Below are 23,451 nucleotides of genomic sequence, written 5' to 3'. Positions count from 1 at the left end.
CTCTACTACCACTCTATGTCGTAGGACTAATCTAATTTTGGATCCATCTTGCCAAGTTACCCGGGATCCTATGTGCATTTACCTTCTTCGTAGTCTCATTTATGAAACTTTTTCAAAGGTTTTGCTGAAATATATTTAAACTACATCAGCTCTCACCTACACACCTGATACCTCCTCTCAAACTTCAGTTAACTTTGTTAGGTATGACCTCTCTGTGAAAAAAGATATGCTGACTGTTCCTTTCTAACCACTATTGTGAGACTCACAGGTTTGTAGTTCCCTAGTTCATCCCTACCACCCTTCTTGTAAAGTGGAACCACATTGGCTGTCCTCCAGTTCTCTGGCAACTCCCCTTTAGCCAAAGAGGAATTAGAAAGTGTCAGCCAGAGCCCCTGTAATTTACACCCTCACTTCCCACAGCAGCCTGCAATACAGCTCATTCTGATCTGGGGATTTGTCCACTTTTAATCCTACCAAGATCTCTCTTGCCACAATCCCATGTCAGTCTGCTGAAGTACTTCACAGTCCCTCTTCCCAAATTCTGTAAGTATATCCATCTACTCAAGTGAAGACTGAAGTGAAGTACTCGTTTAGTACTCCTCTAATGTCCTCTGTCTCCACACACTGTCCCCTTGGTCTCCAATGGGCCCTACTCTTTCCCTGATTATCCTTATCCCCTTTAATATGTCTGTGGAATGCCTTGGGATTTTATCTAACTTTACCTACCAGTGTTTTCTCATTACCTCTGTTCTCGTAATTGATTTGTAAGTTTCCCCCTGGACTTTCTATATTCCATTAGGGGGTCTGTTAATTTGCTCTTTTCTTTCCATCTTAACCTAATATTCCGAGACACCATGGTTCTGTTGGCTTCTTGTTCCTACATGTCAGAGTAAAAAGAATATCTTGAAACTGGAAGTCTCCAAATTGTTTTTTTTGAACCTAAAGTATACCTGCCACCCTCACCACTTTTGTAGATTTTCCTGCAAGCTCTTGCTCCCAGTCCATTTTGGTCAGATCCTGCTTTTCCAATATCATTGAATTTCCCACCTAAACCACAATGTCTATCATGTTCTGCGCTCTTCGAGTGATATGGTAAAAAGGGATCCAGATGCTTGAGATGTTGATGTACCTAATTTAAAATATGGCATGTCACTTTAATTTCAGTGGATCATGGCAAGGTTAGTGAGCCTCAAGGTAAACCTAGGGAATATTGTTCTGAATTTTAGTATATGCAGCATACTGTTGAATCAAACCATTGATGCTCTGGTAATTAACTGAATCAAAAGATTTAAATTGTTGTGGCCTTGATTCTGTAGACTAAAACAATCAAATCCTTCAGGCCAAAATAATCCGAGCTACAGCACTGGCTGATGGGTCTTTGGCCATGGTTGAATACTGAAGATGTGGTAAAGTTTATGATTTACAGATTTACCCAATTATATTTGGGAATAACTTGGCGGCGACAGCTAAATGTATAGGACAAAGTCAATCTTGGGGTAGATTGCGTATATTCTATCTAAGAGTTGGTCTTTGGGCCAAAGTTGCCATTTCATTCCATGCTTTCAATATGCCGTGTAAGGAGAGAAACAGAGAAGGAAGCCTTTCAGCCCATTAAGTTACATAATGCCTATGGAGAGGCAGAATTTTGTTTTGTAAGAATAACAGGATTAGAAAATCTTAAGTCTACTATCTTCATTACAGTTATTTTCGAAGTGGTTTAAACTTTGAAGATCAAAGGCAAAATAGCAATTTAAGGGGAAACCAATGGGAAGAAGTTCAATCAAAAAATTATATTCGCTATCATTAAATGGGAAGTGTTGTGTATGTTTTGCAGGCTTAGTATTTCAAATGTGCTGTTTTTGATAGGCACATTGTAAATGATGTCAGCTTTGTTTAGAAAGAATGCTGAAAGGATAGGAGTGTAGCTAATATATTTATTTTGTTTTAAACAGGTCAGTGTCTACTTCAGGATGGCTGCATCATCAGCTTCATATGATCAGCTCCTGAAGCAGGTGGAGGCACTTAAAATGGAGAATTCAAATCTGCGACAGGAATTAGAAGACAATTCAAGCCATCTGACACAGCTAGAGACAGAGGCATTCAATATGAAGGTACTTTTCAGTTTTCTGCAAACTGAAGACGATATTCCACTTGAGTAAAATTTCTGTTATTAGCACTGTTACTTGTTAGTGTGGCATTGGAGGAAGTTGGCCTAGATATTGTGAAACCATATGTAGTTGAAATTTATGTGCAGCATTTTCTTTCCATCAAAAATATTCCACTGTTGTTAAGTGGCCATAGTATTAAGATAAATTCATGTTTTAGACGGGGACACATATGGAAATACAATATTAAAAATTCCAATTGGCTTTGTGGTGGAATATTCATATGAGCAACTGCTTGAACTTACCAGTTCCATAAATTGGATATTTGTCACCTGTTGTGTTTAAGGCTGATTTGTGCTACCATTATACCTTTCTACACAGTTAACTATGGAGGCAGTTGTTCCTCCTTCCTTAGAAATCTACAGTCTTGCTATTGCCGTATCCTCCTATCCATCATTCTCAAATTTTTACTTTTGCTTCCCTATTTGAAGGATTTCAATCTGTCAGTGATCTTTGTGTGAAATGTTTTCTAACAACATTGTCTTTTGTAGTTTGTGCTGGTATTCATTTGCCTTTCTGACAGCTAATTTCAAATTATAGTTACATTAGTTTCTCCAATTAGTTGCACCCGGTTTCAGTGAAGTTTTCTTTTTTAATACTTTTCAAGACCGAGGGATCCCAAGTAGCCTTTCATTGATCCATATGGTTTGCGTTGATCGTAGTTAATTCAAGACCACAAATTTAAATTTTTTTCTTCTCGTTCTTATTGATCTTACTGCATAGGATTGTTGTAATATTAAATTCAGTCCTCTTCAGAAATTATCTTGGTCTTCCTGTGGTTAGTTGCTTACATTGGGTATTCAAAGAGCGCTATATTCTGACCTTACAAGTGCACATAGCTTTCTCCTAGCCTGCGACGTTTGAATGTTGTTAAAGCTATGGTGAGAATATCTAATATCTTGAAACGCCAAAAATGCAATATGTTCCATATAAATATTAGGAGACTTCCAGGAGGTTTTGTGCCATTGCATTTTGGAGTAGTAACACAAGATAAAGGATTGGTTGATGGCCAGTAAAAGCTGACCTAATTTGATGTGGAAATGTACAAAAATAGTGATTGTTATCGACTTTCTCACAAGGAAATCTTTGAAAAATCATTTTCATAACAGATAATTCAAAAGTGGAATTCACTGTGCTGTTACTATGAAGTTATGGGCCAGTCAGTAGTTCACCAGTTTGAATATTGGGAAGGTTGAATTGATTAAACTGAGTGACAAATGCATATCATGGCCGCCAGCATTTCTGCTGCAATAGGGACCTGAAACTTTTAATATTCTAATGCTTTCGCCTCTTTTTAAATCTATCCAATTAATTGACTCTCAATCTCAAGTTTCAAATCACTAAAATCTTACAATCATATAATTTAACAGTATGGAAGGAGGCCATTCAACCCATCATCAGTACCACTCCCAAAAGAGCTACTTAGCTCATCCCATTCTCCAGCCCAATCTCTGTAGCACTCTAAATTGATCACTTTCAAATATACATGCAGCTATCTTTTGAAACACCCAGGGAATCTGCTTCCACCATTCTTCAAGTCAGTGCATTCCAAATTCTAGCAACTCTGAGGAAAGAAATTTCGCCTTCTCTCAGTCCTAGCTGCCTTGCTGACAGGCTTGAAACTATGATCTTCTGTTCGTGACTTACCAACTAATGGTAGTGGAGTGCCCTCCTTTACCCTGTTAGAATTATTCATAATTTTGAACACCTTGATAAAGTTACATCTTAATCTTAGCTGCTGCAAGCAGTATAAACCTAATTTTGAACACCTTGATAAAGTTACGTCTTAATCTTAGCTGCTGCAAGCAGTATAAACCTAATTTTTCTAATTTTGCCTTTGCACTGTCTCCAGGCCTTTCATGTCCTTCCTTAAATAAGGCGCCCAGAGAGCAACACAATGCTCTTAAATTGCTCAGACCATGTATTTGTAGAGGTTTACTTCTATGCCTTAATACTTTGTGCCTCTATTTATAAACCCAAGGATTCTATAGGCCTTCCTAATGATCTTTCAACTTGCCTGGCAATCTTTGAAGAATTATGTACTTGAACCCCAAGGTCCCTTTGCTCTTATACTCCCATCAAAGTTGTACCATTCAGCCTGTATTGTCACTTCATGTTTCTTGTACCAAAATGCATCACTGCACCTTTCTCTGCTTAGAAATTTCTATCCCATGTCGTCTGTCCGTTTGGTCAACTTGTTAATGTCCCTCAAAAGTTGCTCAGCAACAGCCTCACAACCCACTCTTGAGGTTGTAATGACTAAGTTGAAGGTTAAATAAATTTGTCTCTTTTCGTCCTGAGATTGTTTATAACAAAAGTTTTTGAATTTTTAACAAACTGTGATTTTTTTTTAAATTTTATTTTAGTATATTCTTCACCTTGCAAATCTATATGAAGAAACAAATGAGCAAGATCCATTGAGTTAACCAAAAAGTGTTTTTGGTTTCTGTGAAGCTCCTTCAAAAAAAAACATAGAACCAATTGAAAAGATTAACCTGTTACGAATTCTGTGAGAGGGAGAGAGACACATGTACACAGGTGTGGGAAAAGAAAGCAAATTATATGGGAGGGGGAGGTGAAGTTGAAGAAAATCCAAGTCACAAAGAAAGAAAGAAATCTTCAAGTGGTTCTGAAACTTGTGTTATGACCAACGTAGCTGCCTTTTGTTTTTCATAGTGTCTTTTAAACTGGCTGCATGCTGTGGCACATGAAGTTCCTTCAAATTAAAATCTTCTACCTGTGATGTATTCTGAGATATGACAGAGATAGGACCCAAGTTGGAGAATTGCAGAGTGAGGGAGAGGTTGCATTCTGCTTGGCTCTCTTCTGTTGCTTTCTGTAAACTCATTGTTACAAACAGATGTCCTCAGTAGGATTTTGATCAAATAATAGCTGATTGCTCCCATTGTGTGCCACAATCGATATCAATAAAGAGTTTTGATCTCCCATTGTCAGAGCTGTCAAGATGCCATTAAAGCAGTGGGTCTTTATCTCCCACTTTACATAATGAATTTCGGTAGGCCATCTTTGTTCCGGTCAATAATTGAGACGCTCGCTGACTTGTTATCCTTAGATTTTTCAGTGACTAGAAAAATGAAGATGTAAAGATCTTCAGGACAACTGCACAGAAATCCTCCCTGGTAGTTTGATTTCAGAGGTTTTGCAAAACTTGACAGACTTATAGATGAGGTGACTTGTGTTTTAGCACTTCTAGTTATTTTCTTTCCCTTTTTAAGAGCAGCCCAAGAAGGGACCCAATCCAAAATGCTGACTCTCCTGCTCCTCTTATGCTGTCTGACCTGCCATGTTTCTCCAGCTCCACTGTATTGAGTCCAAGATGTTACACCAGGTCATAAAACTCAAGATTACTATTCTACATTTTGCACACATCTTTGTGACAAGCTTGATCCTTGCCTAGGAAAACTTGTAGCAACAAAGTTTATTTAATTAGGGTTCACTTCTCACCATTCATTTGTGTTGAATTAGCTCTGAAAACGATGGGTGCTCTCATGGGTAACTTTGAAATCAGCATTAGTGAAAACATGGTTATCTTTTTTGGATGATATAAGATACTACACATTTTAAACCCAGATGTTTTAAGCAGTGTAGTAGCACTGATTGTTTGTTTGTCTTGAAAAATGATGTCATAGCAGACTTCCTTTAAAGTGCAAAATATACAGAATGTATCAGTCAAAAAATCAGAAAAGATGTAATTTAATGTCCTTAAAAAAAACGAGACTTTAACCTAATGAAGAGAGGTAAACAGGCAATTGAACAGAAAGTTGGCTGAGGGATGATTGTTAGCCAAGACATCTGAAGTCCTTGCCTTACTGTTCCTTTGCAAAGCACAATTACATGTAGCATCCACAAAAGCCATTGTGATGGCTCACAAAAATACATTAATAATACATCTTGCTGGGAGATATATTATGATTTTGTGATATAGGTGTGCCGTGCATCTGTTAACCTACGGAAGAATTAGTAAAACCGACTCAAAGGTGATTGCCTCAAGAATAAAACCCAATTTGTTATTCACCAGTAGAGTTCAACAAACTAATTGTTGCACCAGTAGCTAGATTATCCATGTACTGGGTTGTCGAGGATATTGTTCAAGTTGTGTCCATGGACAAAACAAAAGCAATCAATAAAGCGCTACAGAGTGGAGTTGCGAGCATAGCTCGGGGAACATAAGGCAAAGTGATAGCACGGTACAGAATTTCTCAAGTGACTGGAAACTGAAGGTTAAAGTATGTTTTTGAGATTGGAGGTAGCTTTAAAATATCCAAATGTTGGCAAAAGGGTGCCTGTTCTTCCCAATAGATATTGTTGACATAGATCTTGATGTACAGGCACAGCTTCAAAATTTATGGATGATGTGAAACTCAGGTGCAGCAATATTGCTCACAGCCATCAGAACAGCAGGAATGATGATGTATTGAAATGTAATTGTTTTAAGTGCCTTATGTAAATAGGTTTTCTTCAATACCAGTTAAATCCATTGGAATAGATCGCTTACTGATTAGTTTATTTGTAAATTGATCTTTGATACTTAAGTGAACAAATTATTCAAAAGAAAAATGTTGGTTGAAAGCTGGGGAGATTCAAGATCACCATTGTGGTTCAGTAGTATTTTACTGACATAAATTGAGTAAATATAGGCCTAGATCTTTGGAAATGGTTATCAGGTTAAGAGCTAATTCAATAAAACATAACATGCTGGATAGGGCACTTGAGGTAGTGTCCCTATCTCTGAGCCAAGAAGCTTGGGTTCCAGAACCGACCTGCTTCAGTGGTATGTGATAACACCTCTTAAACAGATTAATTAGAAAATTTCCAAGCGATCCTGTGCTTTATCATTTACAGACATGTAACACAAAAACAAGTAACTTAAATTTGCATAAAAAACTGGATTTGAGTCAACGTGCAGTTCTATGCACTATACTTCTTTTGGAAGGTAAAAGTTTGGATAGATTGAGTATGGCATCAGGGATAATGCACTTCAGCTATGTAGTTAGTTGGGAAATGTTGGGACTTCTGACTAAGAGGAGTTGAGTACCAGGTATTAAAAACAATGAAAGGCATAGACAGTGTAAATGGGATGAAATTGTTCCCATTGTTGAAAGATTGGAAAGCAAAGGGTGCAAACTTATGGTAAGTGGTGAAAGAAGCAATGCTGGCACAGGGAAAATCTTTTTCACACAGCAAACGGTTAGAATATGGAATGCATTGCCTAAAAGGCAGGTACGATTGAAACATTCAGGAGGGCATTGGATTATTATTTTCAAAGCAAGATAATGCTGGGCTATGGAGAGAAGGCAGGGGAATGAGACTAGGTGAATTATTCCTTCAGTTAACCAATATAGCCATGATAGTTATGAAGTAAGCATTCTGTGGTTCCTGTAACTAAATATTGACAAGACCAAAACCCAATGGCTTCTGTCACCAAGCTTAACCAGTCCGTCTGCAACATTGGTATCCTAATAAACATCAAACTAAACTTCTAGTCCAATTTCCTATCTCTAGGAAAAAAAACTTTAAAAACATCAAAATACTTGCATTTATATCAAGCCTTTCACAACTACTGTACCTGTCAAAGCACTTTTGCAGCCAACTAAATGCCTTTTTGCAGTTTTTAACGCAGTTGGCTAGGCAGCTAGTTTGCAATACAGTGACACCAACGGCTGGGGTTCAGTTCCAGAACTGGTTAAGGTTCCCATGAAGGATTCTATTTCTCAAGCTCTCCTTGCCTGAGATTTGATGACCCTCAAGTTAAACCACCACCAGTCATGTCTCTAATGATAGTCTGACCAGAGTATACAGCTACTGTGGCAACTTTGCCTTTACTGTTAAAATATAGGAAATACAGCAGCCAATTTTGCTTGCAGTAAACTCATATGGTAATGGCTAGATAATGTTTGTTTTGTGAGATAACAAGGTGTGGAGCTGGATGAACACAGCAGGCCAAGCAGCATCTTTAGGAGCAGGAAGGCTGATGTTTTGGGCCTAGACTCTCTATCAGAAGTGGGGGAGGGGAAGAGGGTTCTGAAATAGAGAGGGGGAGGTGGATTGAAGATGGATAGGGGAGAAGATAGGTGGAGAGGAGACAGACAAGTTAAAGAGGCGGGGATGGAGCCAGTAAGGGTGAGTGTAGGTGGGGAAGTAGGGAGGACGGACAGGTCAGTGAGGCGGGATGAGGTTAGGTAGGAAATGGTGGTGTGTCTTCAGGTGGGAGGAGGGGGTAGGTGAAAGGAGAACAGTTTGAGGCAGGGACGAGCTGGGCTGGTTTTGGGATGCAATGGGGGAAGGGGAGATTTTGAAGCTTGTGAAACCCACATTGATACCACTGGGCTGCAGGGTTCCGAAGCTGAATATGAGTTGTTGTTCCTGCAACCTTTGGGGAGCATCGTTGTGGCACTGCAGGAGGCCCAGGGTGGACATGTCGTCTGAGGAATGGGAGGGGGAGTGGAAATGGTTTGTGATGTTGGTTGAGAAATAGGATGTTCTGGGTAACCCATCTTTGCACTGGTGCCATGGGATCTTTTACTTCCACCCCCAAGCAGCAAATGGGGCCCTGCTGCAGCATCTCTTACATTGAGCCACTCCCTCAGTACTGTCCTGGAATGTTGGCCTTGATTTTAATGTTCAAGCCCTGACATTGAACCCAAAGCCGAGGGACTTGGCTGAAAACACAATCAACTGAGGCATAACTGACACAATGATTGTTTTGTGTGTGACTTAATTGAAACATGAAATAATCAGAGGGTTAGATAGGGTGGATAGGGAGAGCCTTTTTCCTAGGATGGTGACGGCGAGCATGAGGGTGCATAGCTTTAAATTGAGGGGTGAAAGATATAGGACAGATGTCAGAGGTAGTTTCTTTACTCAGAGTAGTAAGGGAATGGAACGCTTTGCCTGCAACGGTAGTAGATTCGCCAACTTTAGGTACATATCAGTCGTCATTGGACAAGCATATGGACGTACATGGAATAGTGTAGGTTAGATGGGCTTGAGATCGGTATGACAGGTCGGCACAACATCGAGGGCCGAAGGGCCTGTTCTGTGCTGTAATGTTCTATGTTCTATACTATTAATTGCATCTCTTTGGTTACAGATGATATTTCATGGCTCTGTTTTTGCCACTTCAACCGTAGAGAGTGCATATTACATGCACCGAGTCCAAAGCATATGATGTCATTTGAGAGTAAGCTTGCCTGTCTATTAGATCTTGGAGACTTCTACAACTTGTACTGTTGAATCTACAATGATGCAGTGGTACAATTTCTCATTATAAAGCATATACTTAATGGCTAGCCAGAAGGCAAGGGTGAGGCCTCAATAACAATTACTGTACTTTTGGTTCCAGTTCTGTATGGTGTGAGACTTCTTTTTCATGTGCACGATGAGCACATAATGGTGACACTCGTGGTGGTAACTTCTCGTCTAGTGCATTTGCAGCAGATGCATTGGTTTGATTTTTACCTTTTTTAGATTTGCTATCTTGACAAGAATACTGCTGTAAATAATCTGGGTCTTCGTGCATTACCTCTCATGTAGCCATGTAAGAAACAATTAATTGTAATTCTTGAAGAGAAAAGTGCATTTTAACTTTTTTGACCTTTTGTAGTCGTTTTTGACCTCAGTTTGCCATTGGAGATGCTCCATCTTTTGCTCTTTTAAGCCCCATTTTCGTCAAGCTATTGACTGTCTCATTTTTCCTCTTGATCACCATGCTAGATATAGAAGCCTGCCACTAAGCAATGTCACTGTTCCTGTCAGAACTTTATCCTTCATTCGGATCTATTCTTGCTCATCCATTCATAACCAGAGTATTGTCACTAATTGCTTTTCTCTTGACTTTGTACTGTTGAATGGCAGAGCAGGTCTGAGGGGCCAAATGGCCTACTCCTGTTTTTATTTTATATGATCTTAACTCCAGATTTCTCTAAAGCATTTAATAGCATTTGCAGGCATGTGGGCAGCCTCCAAGTGTTTTATTGACAGTCTTTTATTGCCCTCTTTTTAAATTCTTCAACTGAATTGTGAAGATTCCTTCTCCAATCAACAGTTTTGGATAAGCCAGTTCCTTCCAGTTAAACAGCAAAAACTAGGAGAAATTTGTCACTATTTGTTAAGTAAATCTACTACGATTTCCTATTAAGGGTGCATTGCTATCTGGTGAGGGTGTTGACATTTGCGTGGATCAGCGTGGTGACTCTGGCATGCCTCCTGCATCTTCACTGTTGTCTTTAAAATCATTGTTGCTCTGTGTCCAAAACGCGCACTTTTGCCAGGTCCCTCACCGTTCTGCTCTGATATATTCCTGATGTAACTGTCACAGTATGCTCTGGTGAAGAGCTTTACGTGCAAGCACCTGTTTCTCTTTAAAAGTTATGCCTTTTGAGAGACTGAATTTACTTCTGTACAGCCAAACATATCAAAGAACAACTGGTATTGTGTGTCGTATCAGGCCAGTCTTGTGTAATAGGATTCCATTGTGCCACCAGTTATGGATTGTTGTTGCTTCCTAAAGTTGGCTGCATTTATGTCAATCAAATATCATCAGATTTAGGAGTATCTTTGACTTCAATTTCTGCACCAGCCACTGGTAAGTCTAGCGAAATACCTGCAGTCTTTTTGAAATTTGGTGATTTTTTTTTTGTATGTATGGAATAACCATTTTGTTTCTAAGTATATAACAGACGTCACAGTCTTACTGTGTACTTATACCATGACTTATTGTAATCTAGATAGTGCAGTCATCAGTGGCTTGCACCAACTAGTTTTCCATAGTTTGTGATCAGTTTCTGCAATGAATTTCTTACTGAACAAGTGTGAATGAATTGAAAACTAGTGCGAGTCTTCCTTGCAAATAATTAGGTTGCAGTTATGGTAAACTTAGAAACTAAATGCAATTGGTTTGCCATCTTACTAATGTTCCTGGTGTTTTTATTTTTAAAATGTTTTGATTTCCAAATTTGATTGCCAAGCATATGGAACATCTTTCTTTAAGCACTGTCTCAATAGTGATGTTTTATCAGCAAAATTTCATGTACAGTGCAAGGAGGTTTTAAAAATAAGGTTCAAAACATCTCTGCAGGTCTTCTTTGTCCTGTGAGAAAGGTGTGTGTCCAACCACTTAAATTTTTTGCCTGGAAAACTATTGATCTGTACTCACCTGGTATTTATTGCTGTTGAAAATGAGCTTTTCATAAGGGCTTGCTACCCTGTTAGACTTATGCTCTCTTTCATTTTGCCTATCACTGCAGTATCATCGGCAATGCTTTGCATGCAACAATACTTTCAATTTTCTGTTCGTGCGTTGCTGGAACAGGTCTTAACAGACAGATAAATCAAAGGTTGTCTCTGAAAACATTTTCCAAATGATATCCTAAAAGTGATGATTTCTGCCATTATTGGTACGTTGGCAATCTTGTGGACAACACGTTATTGAGCTGTGATGCCAGTAGCAGCCCTACTGTTGCTGCTGCACTCATGTCCTACCTGGGAACACTTGTGATTTCATTTCCTCATCATGTGCCAATGCAAAGAATGGGTGTCCCATTAGTTTATTTGGCTGCTGTAGGTTGAATCAGTGACTTGTAAAGATCCAGATATACATCCTTTTGGGATTCTGACTGAGATGTTTACACCCTGTCATGACAACTTTGTGAGTGTGTTGTTTTTCTTCAAGCATTTGTTACTAATACTGCTGTTATGATCTCAGCTGAAGTTACCACTGGATAGGTCAGGATCGTCGAATAAAATCTGGCTTAATAGATTTTTTTTCCCTAATTTCACTGCATTATAATTGCAATATTAAAAGATTCCAACTGTAGAACTTGACCCACAAATTGTGCCACATTCACAATATGAAAAGTTTGATTACATTCTAGTTGAAGATTTTTCTACTCTAAATCTGAACCATGATCTGCCTTGCTGTTAACCTTGTATGTGTTTGCACCTGTGCAGTTTGCTAGTGCAATCCCTGATACATCTGCCAGTATGCTGTGCACATTTTTATTTGGTTGCATTTTATTGTAATCTCTGGTCACATCTCCTGAATTAGATTTCTTGCACAGATGAGCCCAGTGTCCCTGTATACCATGTGACTTTTACAGTTCTTGAAACACTGAATAGCTTTGTGGTTGGTCCAACAGATTGCATTTCTACATGTTTCTTGTTTTTGCCGCCCTGTGTACTTTGGGGCTTTTATGTACAGTGGTTAGCATTGCTGCCTCACAGCACTAGCCTCTGGTTCAATTCCAGGCTTGGGCGACTGCGTGGAGTTTGCGTATACTCCCTACGTCTGTGAAGGTTTCCTCCCACAGTCCATGGATGTGCAGACTGCCTGGATTAGCCATGGGAAATGCATGGTTACATGGACAGGGTAGGGGGTGGATCTGGGTGAGATGCTGTCTGGAGGGTTAGTGTGGACTTAATGGGCTGAATGGCCTGCTTCCACATTGTAGGGATTCTATGATACACCAGTACTAGTAGTTGGACCTAATGCTTTAATACTTGGTTGGCAGGCTACAATTGCATTTTTTTGTGCCAAATTTGTTTAAAAGCATTTATATATTTGCATTCCTGTGGTCTGTGTGATTAATTGTTGTTACAAATATCATTTGAAAATTAAGATAAACCATTTTCTTGAACTTTATTGCAATAAGTGTTATCTCAAATTAAAGAGTAAAGCTTGATGTACTCGCCAGGTCAGGCAGCACTTGTGGGGATAACAGTGTGCCAGTATTTTAGACAATAAAATTCTTGCTGAAGACAAAAAACGTAAATTGCTTATGGAATGGTTCAGTTGTCCAAGAAGTAGTTGTAGAGATGTATTGTTTCTCTTTGAATGTACATTATAAAGTTGAATCACATTGCCACTGGAAATTACACACAGTATAAAGGCTTACCTTATTCAAAATCTAATGGTTTGACATGCTACATTGTGATAGCACATTGCATGTGTGGCAGCTGCTGTTCTCTTGGCTAAAGCAGTGAAGTAGAAGAAAATGTGCTGAAAGGGTATCCTAGCCAGCATACCAATTTACAGGCAGTCACTCAACACTAGAATAAGGCCAGAACATATGCAGGCAACTTTTATGCTTTTTTTGGCCTTTGATTTCTAAATTAGTTAATGCATCATAATGAAATATATTTAGCAACATTATATTTTTCAGGTAGTTGATCTTAGAACGTGGTGTTGTGTCATGCATTATGGTATATGTGTGAAAAATCATTGTTAATATCCTCAACTTGCGTTCCATACTAATGCAATTTTTATGTTTGCTGTGTGATGGAAAATTCATTCAAATGCGTGGCAATAGTGTGTGAGATCAGAACCATTAATAAGAAATTTATTTTGTGACGGCTTTCTTTTGCAAAATGAATCTACATCTTCAAGTGAAAGATGCAATTCTAATTTAGAAATTAGAATTGATATTTGTTTAGCACCTACAGCAAATGTTTAAGATTGTTACTTTGGTAATTTGTGACAGCCACATTCATTTCTGTTGCCAGGCACTTAGATGTGGTACCAGGTATAATGTAATGCTTGATTCATTGTACATAATTGATTGTTATTTTTAAGTATGTTAGAATATCAACCAAATTGGACCACATGTGCTACAAAGTGAATTTCTCTCTCTTTATGGAATCAGCTGTGAGACACCTTGGGATGTTTTTTGTATGTTAAAACAATAAATGCAAGACCTTTTTAATTTTCAGTGTGTATTCAATTTTTTTAAAAAAAAATTTAAATTAGGAATTAATATTTTGTGTTAAATTATTTATATACTAAATTAGTTCACAAATACATTACTGTTGTGCAATATTCACACCATTGTCACTTTCGATGGTGGAAGTTATGCCTCTAAGTCAAATGGTCATAAGTTCCAGTTCCAGTCTGAGAATGAAAGGGCATATCCTAGGCTGATGCTTAACAAATGCTGAGGGAATGTTGCATGATCAGAGGTGTCAATTTTCTGATATTAAGTTGATACTAAACTGAGTCATATTTCTATCAACGAGAGGCACGTGACACAATTTAACAAAAAGCAGTTGAGTTCTTTCAGCGTTGTCGCAAATATTTGTCCTGCAATCACCAGTAAAGTGGACTACCTCTTCCTATTTATCTCAGTAGTATTTGATGAAATCTTAGTATACACAATTATGCTACAATGCGAGTTTGTTATTATAACCTTTGAACTATAGGTATTGTAATTTTGTAGTTACTAACTTGTGCTTTGGAAATTTCCAGGTCTGATAGTCACCCTACTCTTCTCTGACCCTTATTGGCAGAGAGTGACCAGACACACATCTATAGTGTGTGTGTTAAAACGGTCTTTATTACTAGAACAGCAAGGGATGCCAGAGTATATGAATATCATACTGGAGACCCCGCAGAAAGGATTACAGAAGCAGTTATACTCTTGGATTCAGTCACAAGAAATTAACATATCCCAATTAAGAGAGATACGTTTATCTAAATCCAATCATTACTGTTGATTAGGTTTACTTCATGCATAAGGAGTACAGTCAGATTATCCTAACATAGGTATGTCCATGTAATTGTTGTATATGACTAATGGGAAGGCACGTATATACTATCAGGTCTGTTTGCACTGGGCCACAATTTGTCCTTAACATAATGGTCTGTCTGACTGGTGTACATCAATCACACCCCCTGTCCAAAGTCCCTGGTGCTTTTAATGACTTCTTTCAAGGCTCAGAGGTTCAGTGCATAAACAACCTCATTGTGTAGCTATCAGCGTTATCATTATTATTCCTTTGCTATCTTGCTGATATGTTAGCTTGTAGAACAAATAGCCCCATGTATTGGTTAACTAACAATTTTGTGTCCTTGTGGGTTTATCTGCAGCTTGCAGCTCACAGTTGTGTTCCATTAAATATTGCTCTGCAAATTATTTTAGTATGCATTTTAAACCCTTTTAACTTGTCTTTTGAGTTGCAGAGGAGGCATTGAGAATGTATGAAAGATGCCAAATAAACTACTTTGTTGGAATGTAGGTCTTACTGTACAGCATGACAGGGTTAGAATTTGTAGTTTTGTGCGATTAAATCCAAATTCCTGTTCTCAATTCCAACTGAACTTTACCACTTAATGTAGCAGAAATCGTTGTATTTGTAAAATAGCTTTGGTATACTCGATGTATCAGTAGGTAATATGTAACTCTAAGATGAATTTTTATCATAAAAATTGTGTATAATGTCAGATTTGGACAGGTTATTTAAAAGATTTTGCAAGGAGGAGAACAAGATAACAAAATGTTTTGGGGGAGAGTTTTGAAGAGCAGAGACTGTGCATCGAAATACAAAGATGTTACAACACAAAAACAGGATGTTCAATTTGAATCCGGTTAGACTCCATGTAAGCAAATAGTTTTAATACAATTTCCCATGTTGTTTCAACTTTTGTTCCTTCATTTATGTACCCAATCCACTCGAGAACTGAAGCAATTCTATTATATTGATAATATATGCATTGTTCAAACTGAAAAATATCCAAATTTTCAAGCCAACCTTTACCATTGCCTCATGCCAGGTAGAATCTGAGTGAATCTGCATTATATCTTTCTCTAAATCTGCAATGTTCTTCTCAAAAGTGTGGGGCAATTTGAGTTGCAGAAATCTAATGGAACTCGTACAGAAAAACCAACCAATCTGACGCTGCAAAAAAAATTTTGAACCCGTTTTCACCATCCATTTTTTTTATCCGTAACACATTGGAACAGAAGGGTTCATTGAGATCGTGGCTGATAATCCTTGTTGCCACTTTCCAGTCTTTTCTCAATAGCCTTTCATTCCCTCCCTGATTAAAGTTTTCTCTGTCCCAGCCTTGAATATCATAGACAGAAATCACAAAGCGCCACAATCAACAGGTTTATTTAAAATCACAAGCTTTTGGAAGCCTTCAGTTAACAAAGGAGCAGCGCTTTGAAAGCTTGCGATTTTAAATAAACCTGTTGGACTGTAACCTGGTGTCATGTGACTTCTGACTTTGTCCACCACCATCCAACACCTGCATGTCCACATCTTAAACATCATAAATGGCTCAGCTTTGATGTCTCACTGCAGTAAAGAATTCCTGAGATTCACTGTCCTCAGAGACAAAATTACTCCTCATCTTGGATCTGAATGGATGACCACGTATTCTGAGATTATAACTCTTTCTAGACTCTTCCTCCAGGGGAATCAACCTCTCTTAGGGATACAATGAACTGCAGATGCTGGAAGATCTGAGATAACAAGATGTAGAGCTGGATGAATACAGCAGGCCAAGCAGCATCAGAAGAGCAGGAAGACAGACATTTTGGGCCCAAATCGTCAGTCTTCCTGCACCTCTGATGCTGCTTGGCCTGCTGTGTTCATCCATCTCTACACCTTGTTATCTCAACCTCTCTTAGGGGCTTGACAGATGAGACGCATAATCTTCTATGTTTCAATGAAATCACCTTTCATTCTTCAAATTCCAGTGTGTACTAGCCCACCCTACTTGCCATCTCCCATAAAATAGTCCCTCCGTACCTAATAGCTGCATAGTGACTTTCTGGATTGCCTCCAATGCCAGTATATCTTTCCTGAGATAGGCGCATCCAAAACTGTTCAGTTTTCCAGCTTCGGTATGCCGAGTGTCGTGTTTGGTTTTAGCAGAACCTCCAATTTCTGTGAAATAAAGGCCAACATTCAATTTGTCTTCTATTGCCTAGTAACCTTGAATGCAATTTTTTTTTTGTGACACATGCACAAGGACTTTCAAATCCTCTGCAGTTTTTTGCTATTTAAATCATTTTCAGCTCCTCCTCTTCCTGCCAAATTTCTCAACATGATTATTCCATCTGTTTTTGCCAACTTGCTTAGTCGGTTTACATCCCTCTACAGATTGTGTCATCCCTTGATTTCCCATTGATTTTTTGCCCCCAAATTGATCACTGGCAATCTACTAATTAAAGGTTGTCGTCACCACCCAACCTTCTGTCTTCTTTTAGTTAGCCAATCCAGTAGTCATGCTAGATACTATCTCCAACACCGTGGGTTCTTATCTGATTATGCAGCCTAACCTGTGGTACCTTAGCAAGTACCTTCTGAAATCCAACTATGTAGTGCATCCACTGCTTCCCCTTTTATCTATTCTGCTTATTACCTCCTGAAAAAATTCTAGTATATTTGTCAGGTGGGGATTTCCTCTTCGTGAAGCTGTGCTGACTCCGCTTGATCATGTAATGTGTTTTAAAATGCTCTATTTTTACATCCTTTATGATAGACTCTAACTTTTCCCAAAATAGATGTTTAAGGTAGTTGGCCTACAGTTACCTAGTTTTGGCCTGTTTTCCTATTTAAATAAATATGGTACATTGGCAGTTTTTCAAATCTCGAGGACTTTTCCAGAATATAAGGATTCTGAGAAGTTCACTATTTCTGTGGCACTTCGTTCATTATCCTAGGGTGATTCCAATCAGGTCCAAGCACTGATCTGTCTTTAGCTCAATTAGTTTCCTTAGCACTTTTTCTTTATTGATAGTTATTGTGTTCATTTACTGTCCTCCCTTTACCTCTTGATTCTCTAGTATTTTGGAATGCTTTGTGTTTTCTCATGTGAAGACTAATGGCAAATAACTTATTCAACTCCTCTGCCATTTCCTGGTTTCCTATTATTATTTCATTAGCCTCATTCTCTAAGTGGTCTGTTTGCTTTGGCTTTTTTTTTAATATTTAAAAATGCCCTTCCTGCCCATCGTGATATTACTTGCAAATTTACCCAGTTTTTTTTTGGTCACCTTTTTGTTTTTAAAGCTTTCCCAATCCTCTGACTTACCACGAATCTGCTAGCCTGGCTTCTTAGTGTCCCAAATGTTGCTCTTGATTTCCTTCTGTTATGCATGTGTAATAAGCCTGATTATTATAACTTTAAATATTTCCTGGCAGGTCATGATTTCCAAAACTCAACCATCCTGCATCCTGGCTCTGCCTTTTCAGTTCTTGCACTACTGGCACAAGATGAGTTCCAAACTCTCTGCTCCATCTAAGATCAGGCTTTGGACGTTACAAATTTTTCCAAACCCAAGTGTAGTCAAAACGCACGCAGGTGAATTTTCAAAGAATTTACTAGGGCACAGACTTCAGGTCTATCTCTGATAGAGTGTCAAGAAATAGCTGCAACACCAGCTGGCTTTTACTCTAGAAACACTTGACCTCGGGTGTGTTTCACAGACCAATGTCCATGTGTTGAATTTGGCAGCAAGAAAAAAGATTTAGAAGGGTTTTCATCATGAGCGTCGTTAAGCACAAACACCAGTTTCTATCTGTCCTCCTAGATCCTTTTCCTGGCCAGAAGCCTACTCCATCTCCCACTGGGGAAGAATACAGCTTCTATGTTTTGTAAAACTTTAAACTGAACTATTTTTCTAATCAACCTGTTCAGAGATGTGATTACACACCTCTGGAGCAAGTGGCACTTGATTCCAAGCATTCCATTCCAGGAATCGGGACACTATGCTACAAGAGGCCCTAATAATCTAGTTTTTTAATTTAAATCCATTGAGTATCACCTGTCGATCAATTCTGGAACTGTTCTGGTTTACCCTTGAAGGGAAAGCTGGAGGAACACAGCAGGTCAGTTAGCATCAGAGGAATAGGAAAGCTGATGTTTCAGGTTAGGACCCTTCTGTGGGAATGGAGCTCTGAAAAAAATAGAGACAGGAGGGTGGGCCTACGGAATGTAGGTGGGATGGTGAGAGGTGAGTGCAGGTAGGCAGTGGTGGGACGGCCGGGTACATAGAACATTACAGCACAGTACAGGCCCTTCAGCCCTCGATGTTGTGCTAACCTATCATACCGATCTCAAGCCCATCTAACCTACACTATTCCATGTACGTCCATATGCTTGTCCAATGACAACTTAAATGTACCTAAAGTTGGCGAATCTACTACCGTTGCAGGCAAAGCGTTCGATTCCCTTACTACTCTCTGAGTAAAGAAACTACCTCCGACATCTGTCCTATATCTTTCACCCCCTCAATTTAAAGCTATGCCCCCTCGTGCTCGCCGTCACCATCCTGGGGAAAAGGCTCTCCCTATCCACCCTATCTAACCCTCTGATTATTTTATATGTTTCAATTAAGTCACCTCTCAACCACCACCTCTCTAATGAAAACAGCCTCAAGTTCCTCGTAAGATCTTCCCTCCATACCAGGCAACATCCTAGTAAATCTCCTCTGCACCCTTGCCAAAGTTTCCACATCCTCCTTATAATGCGGTGATCAGAACTGTACACAATACTCCAAGTGCGGCCACACCAGAGTTTTGTACAGCTTCACCATAACCTCTTGGTTCCGGAACTCGATCCCTCTATTAATAAAAGCTAAGACACTGTATGCCGCCTTAACAGCCCTGTCAACCTGGGTGGCAACTTTCAAGGATGTGTGTACGTGGACACCGAGATCTCTCTGCTCATTTACACTACCAAGAATCTTACCATTAGCCCAGTACTTTGCCTTCCGGTTACTCCTACCAAAGTGCATCACCTCACACTTGTCCACATTAAACTCCATTTGCCACCTCTCAGCCCAGCTCTGCAGCTTACCTATGTCTCTCTGAATACAGCATCCTTCGTCACTATCCACAACTCCACCGACCTTAGTGTCATCTGCAAATTTACTAACCCAGGGTGGGAGAGAAGATGGACAGTTTGTGTCAGGTCAAGGAGGTGGGAATGGGAGGCAGTGTTGGTCATGGGATAGGGGTGGGGTTGGGGAGATGGGGCTGCACTTCTGTCACTGAAGATCTATCACTCAGATTTTCATGTCTTTTGTGGAATAATTAAAATGTTCACCTCTCAATGGCTAAAACATAATCATGTCAACTTCCCTGTATTACTTGTGACATTGCTGTGGAGGCTGGATACTTTGATTCTTGGCATCCTCTGGGAACCCCCAACACATGCACGACAGCTTCACAGACTGCATATGCTCTATTCAAGTTTTTTTTTTACTTGTACCTAAAGGAGCTGGCCATTTTAAGGACCCTTGTAGAATCTGTCATGTAAAGCAGATCACTGGATCAGTGTTTCAGCGAACGGAGAGAGCATTCAGCCCAGGCTTTTAGTCAGAGGCTATCTAAACAGATGGCTCCTACCATAGACCTGTTGGTCAGTGAGGTAATTAGAAGCTGGAAAAGGTATTCTACATTGAGGTCCTGTTAGCAGTCTCCAGGTTGAAGAGACTTGGGAAGAGGAGCAACTGAAAATGCAGCAGCAGTTCACTGTCTGTGTCGGAGAGAGATGAACAACTGAATATATCTCTGTTTACTTTAAGTGCCACATTTGGTTCTGAGTGGCTAGGGCTCATTGATGTCCTATTATTACTTGTTTGCTGAAAGTGGGGATGAAGGAAGTCTATCTGTATTTATCTTTATAATCTCTGGTCCAGTGATCCTTTATGCAACGAACGCCACAATGGAAGAGTTTGAATATTCTGAATGGAACACCTGCAGCCTGTGATGCTGTTGTGTACAGCAGGTGCTAGAAATCTGAAACACATACCGAGAATGCTGGAGAAACTCAGCAGGTCAGACTGCAGTTGTGGAGTGAGAAACAGAATTAACACTTTGAATCTGATGTAACTTCATCAGAACTCACAGAAACATGAAGGAAGTGCTACCTTCATGAAGAGGATAAAATTGAGTAAATGCTGGAGTGTAGCATCACTGTTCCAGTGAGGCTTAGTCACGGGAGGAGATTGGACTGCAAGAACGTAAGTTGTTATTGAGGCAGTCTGAGATAGCATGGCTTCTGAGGGACTTTACAGGCTCAATCGTCACTCCCTTGTTTTATTGAGATTTGATGACATTGCCATTTGAGTTGGGGAGGCACTTGCTAAGTCTGTGTGGGATCTGTATTGATCACATCTGTGTGATATGCTTGGGATGCTGACCCCATGTGAGTGTACATCCATAATTACTTCGTTAATTCTGGATGTTAGCGTCTAAATTTTATGTTCTACTTACTTTCAATAGTAAACATTTTTAAAAAAATTGTTTATTTAAAACTGCAGAATCTTGTGTTTTTATTCTTAGTGCCTGAAATTTCAAATTATAAGCTATTGGTCCATGATCAAACCACAACATACATTTAGCAGCCTCATCAGAGTTCATAACAAAATCATTTAAATAGGGATAGTTTTAATGTTTCATGAAGGTTTAGTCAGAAAGTGTAAGACGAAAAATACAGCACTGACCTCTGCCTCTCCTCGACCTGTCACACCCAAAGAAATAGTTATTTTGGAGAAAACATTTGGAGGTTAGACAAACTCATTGAAAGCAATCTGACATTTCTCTGAAAGACAAAGCGAATATGGCACCATTCAATCAAGCAAGCCTCACATATTATATTCAAACGGAGGCGATAGCATAATGATATTGTTGCCAGGCTAGTAATCCAGAGACTAAGGTAATGTTGTGGGGCTCTAGTTTCAAATCCCATCATAGTAGATTCATTTTTAAATGGAAATTCTACTGATACTAAATGTCTGAAGACTAAATGTCTAATCACAATCATGAGATGATTGTCATAGAAACACGTCTAATTCCATAATGTAGTTTAGGGAAGGAAAACCGCTGTTCCTATTTGGTCTGGCTTGCATGTGACTCCGGACCTTCAGCAATGTTATTAACTCTTCCGTACTTTCTGAACCGGCCTAGGAAGTAAATCAGATGTATAAAACTGCTTAAAAATTTGCAAAAATTGAAACCAAATGAACTATTTGACGTCCATTTCGGGATCTAAAACGACAATGGCAACTCAACCCCATCAACCCTGCAAAGTCCCCTATGCCGGCATTTAGTGGGTTAAAGACAAAAATAGAAATTGCTGGACAAGCACAATGGACCTGGTAGTGTTTAGAGATGGGGTTTTCTGGCTCACTATCACCATTCATTAGCAATTTCTTCCAACATCAGAGGTGGCGGAAAATTTGTATGCAGGTGGGAGGGAGTTTTCAGCCGCCTTGAAATCTCATGCCATCAGGATGAACATAGACAAGGAAGCCTTTTGCTGAGTGCCATAAACTACTCCTCCCTATCACCTAATGATGTAGTGTTCCACTGTTATAGGCACTGCTTAGGCAAGCACGATGAGTGGCAAGGCTGCAAAATGTACCCTAGACAAGCCCATCTAGCAGTCTGGGCATCCTTGAGCCTCTGTAGGCCATCAGCAGTCTCATAATTGTACTCAAACACTCTATAATCTAATGGCTCACTACATTCACTATGCGACCGTCAAGCCGAGGGATCCTATCCAGAGAACGACTCGAAGGGACAGAGTACACCAGCATTAACAAAGTGACGAATAGGGACAAAGGTGAAACAAAAAGTAACAAGACAGAATGAATAGCTCTTCACTTGAATGTGCATAGTATTCAGAATGAATGAATTAGTGGCACAAAGAGGTCAATAGGTTTGATCTTATAGCCATTATGGAGGCACGGTTCCAAGGAAATCAAAATTGGGCTGAACATTTGGGGTTATGTGATCTTTTGAAAGGACAGGTAGGAAGGAAAGTTTTATAGAGTGGCTTTGATAGAAATGTTGGATTCAATGATATAGAATCCATGTAGGTAGAGTTATGAAATAACAAGGGGGCTGAAGACAGTGGTGGGAATTATCCATAGGCCTCTATGACTGTTCTGTAGGGCAGAAAATAGATTCGAAGGTAATATGGGGATGTGAAAAAGGCAGTCTATTAATCAGATGACTTGAATCTTGTAAATTGAGAAAATCAAAATGGCAGATGTAGCTCAGAGGATAGTTTCAGAACAATATGTTGTGAATCCGACCAGGGATCAGACTACTTTGGATGGGCTTAATAAGTAATTTCAACAAAAGACCGCCTAGGGAATAGTGATTATAACATGATAGAATTTAGCATTTGAGTGAAAAACTGCAGTCCTTGAAGAACAAGGACATGTGGGATGTATGGGAGTAGAATGCCTCATCCTGGGAGCATCCTGGAACCGAAGTCCATTTCAAGCCCACTGACTCCCACAGCTACCTGGAATACACCTCCTCCCACCCACCTTCCTGAAAAAATTCCACCCCCTATTCCCAATTCCTTTGCCTCCACCACATCTGCTCCCAGGATGAGGCATTCCACTCCCGTACATCCCAGAAGTCCTCGTTCTTTAAGGACTGCAACTCCCTCCCCCACCCCCCACCCCCGCAGTCGTCAAGAACTCCCTCAACCATGTTTCCCGCACCTCATCCCTCACACCCT

The 23,451-nt window shown here is 39.5% G+C and overlaps 1 protein-coding gene across 4 annotated transcripts in view; it reads left to right on the top strand.

The window, feature by feature from the left end:
• apc (APC regulator of WNT signaling pathway) overlaps positions 1–23,451 on the top strand; it is a 177,809-nt gene that overhangs the window by 72,509 nt on the left and 81,849 nt on the right. For 3 of the 4 annotated variants that reach the window (XM_048526851.2, XM_048526850.2, XM_059644691.1), the window contains exon 2: positions 1,953–2,111. In XM_048526851.2, coding sequence (XP_048382808.1) covers positions 1,971–2,111 — 141 coding nt within the window. In that variant the 5' untranslated portion in view covers positions 1,953–1,970. Of the gene's footprint in view, positions 1–1,952; positions 2,112–23,451 lie in introns of those variants that run through there. The other variant, XM_048526853.2, reaches the window with a different exon arrangement.

This window comes from Stegostoma tigrinum, chromosome 3 (genome assembly GCF_030684315.1).
Source record: "Stegostoma tigrinum isolate sSteTig4 chromosome 3, sSteTig4.hap1, whole genome shotgun sequence".
Lineage (NCBI taxonomy): Eukaryota > Metazoa > Chordata > Chondrichthyes > Orectolobiformes > Stegostomatidae > Stegostoma > Stegostoma tigrinum.
This window is presented reverse-complemented; position numbering and strand designations above follow the sequence as displayed.